The sequence below is a fragment of the Parathielavia appendiculata genome (assembly GCF_033297405.1).
Source record: "Parathielavia appendiculata strain CBS 731.68 unplaced genomic scaffold N657scaffold_1, whole genome shotgun sequence".
NCBI lineage: Eukaryota > Fungi > Ascomycota > Sordariomycetes > Sordariales > Chaetomiaceae > Parathielavia > Parathielavia appendiculata.
This window is the reverse complement of record NW_026944220.1, coordinates 1,027,995-1,040,578: the sequence shown is the minus strand read 5'-3', so window position 1 is coordinate 1,040,578 and position 12,584 is coordinate 1,027,995. Positions and strand designations below refer to the sequence as shown.

At 54.8% G+C, this 12,584-nt stretch overlaps 4 protein-coding genes across 4 annotated transcripts; 2 read left to right on the top strand and 2 right to left on the bottom strand.

Annotated features, from left to right (window-relative positions):
* Window positions 1-2,299: 2,299 nt before the first annotated feature.
* On the bottom strand, window positions 2,300-3,485 carry N657DRAFT_638835 (uncharacterized protein). Its single transcript, XM_062791659.1, has one exon. It carries the CDS (start codon window positions 3,263-3,265, stop codon window positions 2,579-2,581), a length of 687 nt encoding a protein of 228 aa, XP_062652146.1. The 5' UTR covers window positions 3,266-3,485; the 3' UTR covers window positions 2,300-2,578.
* A 367-nt stretch (window positions 3,486-3,852) lies between these two features.
* On the top strand, window positions 3,853-7,880 carry N657DRAFT_560840 (uncharacterized protein; the record flags this gene model as incomplete). The annotated part of the gene is made up of 3 exons (XM_062788010.1): window positions 3,853-3,970; window positions 4,024-4,181; window positions 4,245-7,880. 3 exons carry the CDS (start codon window positions 3,853-3,855, stop codon window positions 7,878-7,880), a joined length of 3,912 nt encoding a protein of 1,303 aa, XP_062652145.1.
* A 1,264-nt stretch (window positions 7,881-9,144) lies between these two features.
* On the bottom strand, window positions 9,145-9,513 carry N657DRAFT_19187 (uncharacterized protein). The gene has a single exon (XM_062786160.1). It carries the CDS (start codon window positions 9,422-9,424, stop codon window positions 9,230-9,232), a length of 195 nt encoding a protein of 64 aa, XP_062652144.1. The 5' UTR covers window positions 9,425-9,513; the 3' UTR covers window positions 9,145-9,229.
* Window positions 9,514-10,663: 1,150 nt separating this feature from the next.
* Window positions 10,664-12,458, top strand: N657DRAFT_685926 (uncharacterized protein; the record flags this gene model as incomplete). The annotated part of the gene is made up of 4 exons (XM_062796806.1): window positions 10,664-10,685; window positions 10,747-11,098; window positions 11,170-11,951; window positions 12,008-12,458. The coding sequence occupies 4 exons, from the start codon at window positions 10,664-10,666 to the stop codon at window positions 12,061-12,063; spliced, it is 1,212 nt and encodes a 403-aa protein (XP_062652143.1). The 3' UTR covers window positions 12,064-12,458.
* Between the last annotated feature and the right edge of the window lie 126 nt (window positions 12,459-12,584).

Sequence of the window (12,584 nt, the reverse complement as noted above, 5' to 3'; positions counted from 1 at the left end):
GAAGCCTTAATCAGGTAGCCCGGAGTTTGATCCTGGATGGAGAGCTAAGGTACTCACATGCAGGTGCCTGGCAAACCTGAGACTTCTCTTGCACTTCCCGTTTCTCTTGATAGGAACAGGCGAGGAACACTTTTTGTAGGCCGGCCTCATTCCGGCATCGATTGGCCAATTCTATGGATGCTGTCTACCCCAAAGGAAGAGGGGTTGGGCTCTCTGAATGAGCTAAACATACCATAGTACCTAGGTATATCCATCCAATGCCAGGCGAGCGGCCAAAACTTCCTCTACAAATCAAGCAAACGATACAGTTTGAACCGCTTGTTTCTCCTGAAGTACAGAATATATGCTCTGCACAAGAGACTCAGGAAGCAACTTGAGTTGCCAAATTCTTATTATGTGACTGGTCAAGAGTTCTTGGTTCATTCCCCTTTCCTTGATTCTGTCATATACTTACTGCTTCTCTTCCCCACCTTCCCCATCTCATTTCGTGTCTCTCCCCATGTCATGATTGCTGAATTTCACGTTCATCATTCTTGACTGCACACCTTGGACACGGACCAGGGATTCAGTTGACCGTCGCCAGGAGGGCGCTCAGAGACAAAGTCCAAGTGCTCTCCCACACCCATACTTTCCCACCAGGTTACCTACCTTACTACTAGTAGTGTACGGATACATGCCTTGTATGTGGTGCGGCCGGCATGAGACGCTGAGCTGTTCTATGCTTCCTGCTCAATGACCCCCACATTGGGCATCTTGTCGGGTAGTCGGAAGGGTGACGTTCACGCCAAGACCAGACCGCCTTGCTGGGTCCCGTGCGTACGTCACTTCAGGATCGATGCAACTCTCAAATCTGCATTTCGCTGAGGCTGAGAGTCCGCGATACTCATCATCCAGATAACGCTAGATGGCTGGCGTCTTGGACACTAATACTACCATATGCGGCAACCGGGTCCATGAGCGCATCGGGTCATCGCTCAGCTTGTTGCGTATACGGAGTACAGAGTACCGGTAATTGGGCTGCTTTGATACCCCTATCCGTACATATCCGTACATATGCAGTGGTGTTGCTGAGAATCAACCTTATTTTGCCGTGGCTGCAGAGACATACGGAGTACAGAGGATCCATCGGGGATGATGCGAGATGACACGTCTTCGCTTGTCCATCGATGATGTCCAGACAAATACGCGGACATCATCCACCTCAGGTTGAGGCCGCCAGCTCAATTGTCTCACGCGGGCTCGTATTGCAAATTCGAGACGGTCTCTACCGCCCGCCGAGAGCTGCCTTTTTTGCTGGGCGCTGACGAAGATCACAATACGCCGTCAGATGGGCAGGGTGACCAGCGGAAACAGCCAATTTTAGCGCGTCGTGTCCATGGGATCCGGGGTCAGCGGGTATCGGTTTCAGGTCACAACGCCTGCCGCCAAATGGAGAGCTGTCGGTCGGCAACGACGAAACCCGGCTTTGTTCATCTCTTTCCACCGGCCCTGCCGGGCTGCGCCATGCGAGCCAGGGGCGCTCTGGACCAAAACCATCTTCAGGCGCTGACAAGAGGGCAGCCATCTGCTGCCTCTTCCGTCATCCAAGTATTTTCACGTGCTGGGCCCATGGAATGGTCCAATCATCGCCCGGGCCGGGCGCCAAGCAGCTCGGGCGGACGTTGGTGGATCTCAATACTCCGGAGCCCAGCCCAGCTAGCTTCTCCAATATGACAACGACGAGAGAAATGGAAGGTGGTTGACAAAAAATGGAATAAGTACGGAGTGTCGAGAGCAGTGCCCAAAACCGTTTCCCCTCTCCTGGGCAAGTATCAGGCATGCTGTTTCTTGGAAATGCGCAGCAGCAGCAGCAGCATCGTGGGGCCTACGGAAGGTGCTGTAACAGTCGACGGCGAATGGATGGGTCGGAAGTCTGCCAAGCAGCTCAAACACCGATGATGTACGCTTTTGAGCGCGGATGACACGGTGGCAGAGGGCACGAAACATGCATGGATCGACCAAGAACTTGTGCTGTTTGACCGTTGCTTCTCTGGAGGAGGTAGGTGCTCTCTCAGCTTCTTCATTTGTTCGGTTTCTACGGATACAGGATGGCTTTTAAAGTTGCTTTGGACCTTGGGGAGCTACGGATACCTCCGGACAGTGGATCAGTTGTCCGAATATTATTTCTCGGTATCCCGCCAAGTGGAGGATGGTGTAATCACCTCACAGCAGGGTGCATTTCGCCGTACCTGGCAGACAATGACCGGAGTTTCGGCCGGGAAAGCACTTGGCTTGGAGAGAGACATTCAAATAGGCGAGGTGCCCCTTGCATTTGTCCATGGACCTTCTAAGCTCCTGTTCTGCGTCCTCTGCAGCACTTCTTCTGCCTGACATTCTCCTCCGACGTTGAGAATCCCTGCAGATTGACAGAGCATTGGTGATCAATTCACTCCGTGTTCTGCAGCGGTACGTACCCTTTTATATTACCCTCCCTCACTTCCAAATTGAGAACAAGCACCCTTGAAGAGCCAGGAAGGTTCTTGCTCTGCAGTACGTGCACGACGAAAAACACCGGGACAAAAGGGCGTCTTTATTCGGTTCATACCGTCTCCTTGCTGCTCCTCGTAGCCAAGAAACCTGGCGTTTGTGACGCAGTCGCCCCGGTGGCCAACATCTCCAAGATCCAAGTTGCCAGGTTTCTCTCAGAAAAATACCTAGGTCCGCCAGACCCAGCAGATTCACGGCAGCTCAATGACGAAGATGCCGAAAAGCTCCAGATTATGCACACCAAGTGGGCTTTGCAATCTCCTAGATTCCGGCCTTCCGGAAGTCCGCGGCTTCTCGCTGTACATGTACTGATATAAGTCGGGATTTGTGTGTGTACTGACTTGACGATTGACGTAGGCTGCGGCGATCGTTTATTGTCTGCCGGTCCCTCGTTTTCGAGATCGTTCGTTGATCGACGGAACCGGTCGAAACTGGAACGCCAGATCGCAAGATCGAGTTCTCGGTCTTTGTCCCGAACCTCCCGCACCTTAGACGAACCTAATCCGGATGGAGCGGTAGCCGGCGCAAGAGTGACGGCACCAAAAAACCGGGCCGTTGGCACGGGAGAATAGCTTGGAGGGTCCTCCCCAAACGACTCCATCGAGCTCGACCCTGTCTGCTCGCAACACGACCGTGCATGAGTTTCTGATATTTTTTTTGGTGGACAAACCGTTGTTTGTTGTGTTTTGGAACTGCGCAAGAGAGCATCATACAGGCTGACTGCTTGCCAAGTCGCCATTTTTGGAGAACCCCACCATGGGTCGGAATCGAGGTATGTGGTGGCTCTTCCATCGCTTCAGCTACCAAATTTCAGGGAAAAAGGCAGCACAGCTGGCACTGGCATGAGAAGTCTCGCTGCCGGGGCAATCGTGTGTCGTGTTTGTCAAAGGGCACTTTGTGGAAGAGTCAATAACGAGAGAACATTACGAGGAGGCGCTGGGGCCATGCAAATACTTCCAGCCGATTTGCTGACTCCTGTCGTGTCTGACAGTCCTCTCGTTTATTTCCCAGTGGTCAGCGCCTCACAGGGATTTGGGGTCCCCTACTCCTACATCATCGCCCAGCACCGACGCCCTCAATAACAAGCCTTCCCTGCCAAAGCAGCAGACTTGGGGTCCTGACTCGGTCAAATCACCCTCGCCCGTCGCACAGCGACATCCCGCGAGCGATTCAACGTTAGCCTCTTCGTCCGCAACGAGCCCCTCGGAGGGCGAGCATGCCGCCACACCCCCGTCTGTAGAGAATTCGCCGCCTACTAGTCCTGCGAGAGCGTCAAGGAGAAGCTCGCGACCGCTTTCTATGGTGCAGACCTACAACCCGCCCGTCATGGCCGTCACCGAACAGACCCTACCCGAGCTGCAGCCCATCTTCACGCTGCTGAACACCCACTCGAACAAGCTGTACCAGGAGGGGTACTTTTTGAAGCTGGACGACCAGGACATCCGTAGGCTACCTGCGGGGCTTTCTCACGCTGGCTCTTACTGACCCCAACTACAGGTGGAAATCCGAACCCCGACCGGACATGGACTGAATGTTTTGCCCAGCTGGTCGGCACTGTGCTGTCGCTTTGGGATGCCGCTGAGCTGGACGCGGCGGGCGAAGACGGGGAGGTGTTGCCCAAGTTTATCAATTTGACAGATGCGTCCATCAAGATGGTGCGTGGCAGTGCCCCATAAGAGGCTGCCTGATTTGAATTGATGTCTGACGGTGGGTCACAGATCGACGCGCTCCCGACGAAGACGAACGACGAACAGCCGCTCCAAAACATCTTGAGCATCAGCACTGCGGGCCGCAATCGGTATCTGCTTCACTTCAACTCTCACCACTCTCTGATTCAGTGGACCTCCGGGATACGGCTGGCCATGTTTGAGCACTCGACGCTTCAAGAGGCTTACACGGGCGCCTTGGTCGCAGGCAAGGGGAAAGCGCTGAACAATATAAACATCATCATGGAACGGGCCAGGCAGCCCATCCAGGAATGGGTCCGCGTTAGATTCGGCGCAGGTGTTCCCTGGAGGCGGTGCTACTGCGTCATTGACCCTCCAAGTGAGAAGGAGTACCAGAAGGCGCAGAAGGAGCACAAGAAGCGCTCACCCTACGATCGGTCCGGCCCCGTGTTGAAGGGCGAGATACGCTTCTACGATTCTAAGAAGGAAGCCGAGAAAAAGAAGAAGAACCAACGGCCGATCGCATCCATTATCGATGCCTACTCTGCCTATGCTATCTACCCGCAGGCGAAGGAACTGATCGACACATCAACGCTCCTCAAGATCGAAGGCAACATAACAATACACTCTAACCCCCCGTCGTCGACCGAAGGTTTCGTGTTCATCATGCCCGAAACCCACCCGGCCGTATCCGGCTTCGAAATGCTCCTCCGGTTTCTGTTTCCCACCTGGGACACCTTCGCTCTGTACGGCCGCCCCGGCCGCCTGGTGGCGAGCTCCCTCGACACTCGCTCCTTGATGTTTTCGATGCCAAAGTATAGGAAATACGGCTATCTCGAGATCTTGGATGTGAGCGGACTTATCTCGACCGAGGGCAGCGCAGTATGGTCAGAACGAGAGTGGCGCAAACGGCTCAAGGATTTGACAAGTCAGCGCATGGCCACTATGGAAGACGTGGCCCCGAGCAGCGATAGCCGGAGTACAAGCCGCCATGGTAAGCGGCTGAGCTACGGCGCCCAGAATTCTGCATCTCGGCCGAGGGTAGGCTTTGCGGACGACAGTGATTCCGTCCGAACATCGCGATCAGGTGCGCGCAATGAATCGGCTCCTCCTGATCCCAACCGGGAACGGCTTCCGTCATCGATGGCAGGACAGTCTCGGCACTCTCGTCATATTTCTGATTCCCAACTCGGCGACGCGACCTCTAATTTTGTGTTGGATAACTCACCTCCCGCGCAGCCTGCGATGCGCAGCGGCCCGGATCGCGTCAGGGCGTATGCGAGCGAGTTGGCTTCGACACCCGAGAGAGTTAGCTCCGAGGACGATAGTCCGGCGAGAGGACCAATGGTCGGCAACCTCGAGACTATGAAGCGCATGGAAACGCCCGAGCCTGTCAACGCGCCTCCCGCTTTCGCGCATGGTGCAGGTTCGCGCCCACAGCAGAAGCCTAACCCGTCGCCGGAGATGCGCAGGGCGACCGTCCGCTTGTCAAACACGACATTGTCCCAGCTCGCCACCGCCGGGGGTCTGACGCCAAACGCTATCTTGAATGAACCCCACGAGTTGCACTTCGGAAACGGGAGCGAGGGTTCGAGTCCAAGGCACACCGACCACCGAGGTCTAGCGGTACAGACACAAACCAGCGCCAACGCCGTGGAGATGAATGCTAATACCAATGGATCTCGTGAAGCTCTAACATTACCCACCACTGCTGTCGGAGCCGCTGCACCTCCGCCTCCCCTCAGGGATCCCGCCCGAAAACGGTCGAACTCCCCGCTCAGGGGTCCTTCTGCTGAACGCACTGATACTACTCCCGCTGCGTTTCATCCCAGTCCTCATAACCACCCTTCCTCAGGCGGTCGCCGCACTCCTCCTCCAAACCACTCCCAGCAAGTTCCACCGGCCGCCGGAAGCTCACCGCCGGTCCACAGGAAGCCTCTCCCCGCCAGGACGACCAGTCTATCCCATCACCGGAATGTAGCGGCCTCACCAGTTCCTGCCCAGTCACCTCCGTTCACTTTCCCGTCTCCCGGGTCAGGACCTCGCTTTCAGGGCCTGAATGATTTCACCCCCCCGGCGCAGACCCATTCACGCCAGAATGGCCAAAGGAGTACCGAAGACGGCAATGACGACGCATCTTCTACAGCAAGCCCAGATTATGCCAGCACTCATCGCTCCATCGACACACAAGAATCTGTAGATCGGCCTCGTGCCGGGAAGCTCAGGGTTGTTGGGGATAGCAGCTCTGGAGGCTCCTCGGTTAAGGATTACGACATCCCCGAGATTGACTTTGGGAAAACCCTTAACTATGGCGCTCCCGTCCTTCCAATCGACAAAGCGCCCTCCAAGGAACGTTCAGGGCCCAGCTCTGGTCGGAAATCGCCGGGCACCGGAACAACGCTCTCCCACGTTCGCCAGCAATCGGATGACACGATTCGTCGGGGCGTTGCCTGGCCTGGTCCTCCCGCCGGATTGTCGACGACGGACAATCTTACATCACTCCAGCAGTCGCTCAGTCCACGCCCTGCTCCCACGCCCTTGTACGCGCATCAACGCGTTCCGTCTACCAGTACTCTGACCGACGTTAGGATTTCACACTCCCGCCACAGCTCGGCCGATCTCCTGTCCTCGGGGCGACCTGTTGGTCAGTCGCATTCCCGGCACAGCTCAGTCGATCTGCTCTCCAACGGACGACCGCCCAGCCGGGGCGCCGGGGCGGTACTGTCTAGTGCTGAACCCACCAAATGGCCCGGCAGCCGCGGTATCTTACATTCTCGCAACAGCTCAGCTGACCTCCTCTCGTCCGGGCGACCAGTCAGTCAGGGGACCGCAGTGGCTTTGTCTGCTGGAGAAGTGTCTTCGTATCTCTCGGCTCGCGAGCAAGAGCATGTTGCGCGAATAACAGGCAGCCCATTGATCGCCTTGGCTACCAACAAAGGCCCGTCGCAGACACAGAGCGGCCTTGTTGGTGCCATCGAGAACAGAGAGCGCGAAAGAGCCCAGATGAGACAGGGGATAGGCGGCCAGGCGGTCGCGCAGGCCATCGACCAACGACATCGGGAGCAGAATCAGTATGCCCAACGAGCCGCTCAGGCCGCGTACGCGCAACAGCAGGCCCAATTCGCCGCCCAGCCGGCTCAGGTCCGTCCCCAGACTCCTGGTGGCATGAGCATGATGCAGCCCCGTCCCAAGACGCCGGGAGCCACAAACATGATGATGGACGCCGGTGCTGCCGGTTCGCCCTACGGGCCTGGCATGGCCAGCGTAAGCTCGCGCAGCATGAGCCCTGGGCCTGGCATGATGGGCGGTCCCGCGGGGGGACACTTCTCTCCTGTAGGCCCCGCGCAGCCGCGGTCTCAGATGATGATGTCCCCCTCGGCTTCGTACGGCGGCGGTGGCGCTGCTCCTCCAGGAGGTGGGTGGCAGCACATGGGCGGCGGCGGCGGGAACATGCCGCTCCGGCCGGGACCGCCCGGAGGTGGAGGGCCCATGGTGCCGCCCTCGCCGAGCATGCCCATGGGTTTTGGGGGCATGCACCACGGCGTCGGCGGCCCGCGGCCGCAGTCGCCTGCCTTCCAGATGCAGATGCCTCCTCGGGGGCAGTATGCGCCGCCTGGCATGCCGCCGCCAGGGGGGCCCAGGCCTGGGACGCCGGGGCGGATGCAGTTCCATGGTCAGGCTTTCTGAATAAATCACGGTCTGGGAGTTGAAATGGGTGATTTGAAGGTTGTTGTTGCTGGAGGCGGCAATGGAAGGGGAGGGGAAAAAGGTTGAAGAAATTCTGATGTTGGGTCTGGAACAAGGGGGTGGGGAGAGTGAGGCATTGATTGCATGAATTGGTTTGTTTTTGATCTATCTTGGACTATCATGGCTGGATAGATGATGAGGGGTGGTTGTGACGGTTGTTTGTGAGCATCCTTGTGAACCGCTGCCGAGCAGCTCTTCCCTATAATGTTTTTGTGTCTGTGTTGCATTGGAAGCTTTGCGGGGCTGCCTGTGTCACGAATTCTTTTTCTGATCTTTTTCTTTTTTTCCGGTTTGCTTTGAGCAGGCTGGGCGATGTCGGTCTTTTCTAAAAGCTGTTTTCCTTGGAATTTTTCTGTTGAGGTTCGACTCTGGCTGCATATGGAGGTGGTTTGGCCTGATATTCCAGCATAGCACATTCTGGCGCTGTAGGTACTGGCAGTCTTTTTAGAGCATATTCTCGTTCAATTCCACATGGAACCTTCAGCAATCCTGTTTTGGGCATCAAACGACGAAAGATGCGAGTCCGAGTTCCTGTGATGTCCTCGACCCCTTAACTCATCACCGGGATCAGATATCTATCAGCTGAAGGTCAAACCGGAGCTTGAAAGGTCGGCAGGGACCGACAGGGGGCTGCAAGAACTTGGCAGCTCCAACGTGGGAAATGCATTTGTACAGTATCCGTGGCGCATCCATAAGATAAGGATCTGAGCGAGATCCGGCAGGTTGTTTTTCTTTAGTTATCTAGGCAGTGACATCTAAGGCCTCTCACAAATCAAACAAGTCAGATTTGCCTACCGACTTACTTGAGATACTTAGGGCAGGGTACTACTTAACTTATGTTTAATTGAAAACTTATTAACATTATTTCCTAGGCTGATATGCCCATAGGTATGTCAGTTCCTCTACTACTATATATATTATTATTATTTTTCTTCCTATACTGCTATACTCAAAGGCTTGCCAGATCCTCTACTACTGAATATAAAGGAAAACTATGCTTGTAAGGCTGGACTAAAAACTTCTATCTTGCCTGTACTAGTCCGAAGTCCTGAATCTACCTACTACAGCAAAAGAAAGGCGTAATTAGCTAATTAGACTATCAAACTAGCTTAGTCTCATTGTACAGCTAGTCTATACTCCAGGAGCCTCTTAGAGTATAGTAGCTACCTAATTACCTTCCTTGCAAGCCTTCTCTCTTTGTTTCCCCACCTGCCGAAAGCCCTATACAAATCTCTCTACGAGCATATCTATATAGCTAGCCAGGTTCTTAGCTTAGGTAATTGGCAGCACTATATAGGTAAGTATTTGTGAGAGACAAGTAGCATCGAGGCGAGACATGTAGGCACTGCAATTGCTGACTCTATTCTGCTAATCGTAAGATGAGGAGAAAAGGAAGAGAAGCTGGATGTCACGGCCCCCACTATGAGCCCTACACTTGGGCAATTGGCAGGCGAGACACTGTGGATTTCATGGCGAAGCGACATGACTCGCAATAGAGGGAGGATATCTGGAGAGCGAGAGACTCAGATTGGAACTTGGAACTTCCTTCTCTTGAGGATCGGTCAGTTAGTTAGTGGTACACGCACATCACAGTCGTCTTGCCTGCTGCTCGTTGAGGATTCGGTTCATCTTAGTGAGCCTATGTGTGTCACCTTACACCCGGCCGCATTCGCAGTAGGAAGTAGGTATTCGAGAGACCTTAGCCCAGAAGAGGAAGTTCTTGAGGCCTCTTGTGACGAGCACCTCCCAAGGCCTAGTCAGCTCGCACATACAAGATTGATATTGCTATAACGAGAACAAGAGCTAGATGACAGAATGGGCGTGCAACCAGACCTCAAGTACTGGAGCAGAGGCCTATGCATAAGCATGACTATAGACGTATGATTAGACCCCATGACGTATATATAACCGCAAATATATGACATAACCATGAGAATAGGAATGGAAATCCCGTGACACCTATAGCCTCGGTTCGAGCTTGGGTTAGTAGGTTGCTCTCAGCCTTTATAAGGCCCATATGTCTTTCTAGTACTCTCTAGTTAGTATATAATGTAAGAGAGACTATTATATAAGATGTATTTTAGTAGCTAACCTATAGTATATAGCATAAAAGGCATGAATAGTTGGGTATTCAATATATTACTAGTAGCAAGAGTAATTAAAAGTAGCTTAGTATTTTTAAAAAATCTCTTTGAAAATATAATGATATAACTAGCTAGTTATTCTTTATTTAAATATATTATTATAAAAAATTTTCAAGGAAGTGGCTATAGTAGCTAGAATAATAATAAAGCTGATAGCTTGGCTAATGTATTCAAAGAGTATTAGCTACTAATCTACTATATATACGGTCTTGGCAAGGACTTGCCAAGGCAAGTCAAATTTGAAGCCCTATTTGGTTCCAGTTCTGTTTGAGTTGGTTTACTTAGATTTGACTTAGATAATTTGATTTGTGGAAAGTCTTGATGACATTCGACTCCTCATCAGAAACCTGATGAAACCACCTACACTAAGCGTTCCTGGTATCGCTGCCCCTCCGATCCCTCGAATGTTGTCCGCCAGCGCCACGGCCCGTCAGGTCGCGCGCGCGCCGCTGGAATGAGAAGACCAGCTGCCCGATTGCTAGCCCCAGCCTCACATGCGCCCTTGAGGGTTCGAGCTGCACAGTCCAGCATCGTAACCCACCCCCACACCCGCGTCCCATCCTCCTGCTTGCCGCCATTATGGCTCTTGCAATATCGCTCTGTGAACGACCAGCTGCTGTTGCAGAAGCGTCGGATATCTTCGATCACTTCAACGCCACAAGACGCGCCCTCAACGACAATCTCATCCAGCTCATCGTCGGGCCCGGATGAGGACGGCAGGCTCGACCCCTCTGTCTTTTCAAAACATCCTTTTCGCTTTGACACAGGCATCGCCTTGTTCGCGAAGCGCACTCCGCGGCCGTTCCCTCCTCCGTTCCTCTCGCCGCCGTCGGGCTCCTTCAGTGACCCGCTCAGCACCCACGACCGGAGCCGGGACCGGCGCCGCGCCTACGTCGGTGGGCAGCTGATTCAGGGGCTTACCAACGGCGACGATGCCGTGTTTGCGAGCGACTATTTCATCGGTGCCAACGACGGCGTTGGCGCGTGGAGTATGCGGCCCAGGGGTCATGCTGGGTGAGTTTGTCATCCATCTACTAGTCAACGCCAGGAATTTTGGGTATGTTGCTGACAACGTGCCATCGCAGACTATGGGCGCGCTTGGTCCTTCACTTTTGGGCAACCAGTATGTTTGAGGACGCCGCGCGACAAGGCGACGTCTACCGGCCAGACCCCGTCGCCTACCTGCAACGCGCATACGAGCAGACCATCGAGGCGACAGGCCCGCCCAACGACTGGCAAGGGACCACAACGGCCGCCGGCGCGCAGTTGCACTACCGCCGTCTCAATAGCACCAGCAGCAACAGCACCAACAACAACGACGAACCCGCCTCGTCCACAACAGACGACCGACGCAGCAGCGGCAAGCTCGCCAGGAAGGATGATATGCAACTGCAACCGCTCGTGTACGTGACCAACCTGGGCGACTCGCAAGTGATGGTGGTGCGGCCGTCGACACGCGAGATGGTGTACAAGTCGGCGGAGCAGTGGCACTGGTTCGACTGCCCGCGGCAGCTAGGCACCAACAGCCCGGACACGCCGCGCGAGTGCGCCGTCGTTGACATTGTCCCCATCCGCGAGGGCGACGTCGTGCTCGCCATGTCGGACGGGGTGATTGACAACCTGTGGGCGCACGAGATTGTGGACAAGGTCAGCGAGAGTCTGGAGAGGTGGGAGAGGGGCGATGTCAGGGGCTATCGAGGAGCGGGAGGAGGGGTGCTCGTCAGCGGTGATTGTGGGAGTAGTAGCGGGATGATGGAATACGTCGCCGCGGAGCTGATGGAGGCTGCGAGGGCCATCGCGGTGGATCCGTTTGCTGAGAGCCCTTTTATGGAGCATGCTATTGAGGAGGGGCTGGCAAGTGTCGGCGGTGAGTTTTGTTGACTGACGGATGGTTTCGGTTGGCAAATGGCTAACTCGAGCCAGGCAAACTGGACGACATCAGCGTCGTGGCTGCGATATGCAGGCGGAACGGTCCGTGATGAACGGGCTTGGAGATGGCCGATGGACTTCCGGTTGTGTGTTGGATCTCGACCGGTGTGTTGAATGATAAGCTAGACGCAGGCCCAGCGGCTTGCCCGGGAGTAGTGGCCTTCTTTTCCCTCCTTCCAGTCGGGTTCATTTCCTGCAAACCTCTCTGGAATAATGATGTTAGTTATAGAAGGCTGGCGGTTGCGGGTAGCTAGGTGTTTGATGTTTGGCTAGGAGCAGCATGGGTCATTGCTGGGGACCTTAATGCTGTCAAGAACTTCGTACATCATGAAAGCGATTTGACTCAGAGTATCTCCGGGGCAGAACTCCACCGAATGCAGATGCGATGTCTACCGCACCGTATGCATTGTGAGCCTTCACTACTGCCATCGTCGATGGATTGTTTCGGTGCCTCTTCTGCCACGAGATTGGGCCAGGCTCAGGAACGGGCTCAGAACCAGGCGGGGTGGGGGCTGTGGATGGGTGAAAGCTTGGCCTGTGGGAGCTGCAGCAAGGGGGGTGCTCTCAGACG

Bases quoted from the DNA above. Each gene is read 5' to 3' on its own strand.
- N657DRAFT_638835 (XM_062791659.1), bottom strand. From the start codon at position 3,265: ATGGCGACTTGGCAAGCAGTCAGCCTGTATGATGCTCTCTTGCGCAGT.
- N657DRAFT_19187 (XM_062786160.1), bottom strand. From the start codon at position 9,424: ATGTCGCTTCGCCATGAAATCCACAGTGTCTCGCCTGCCAATTGCCCA.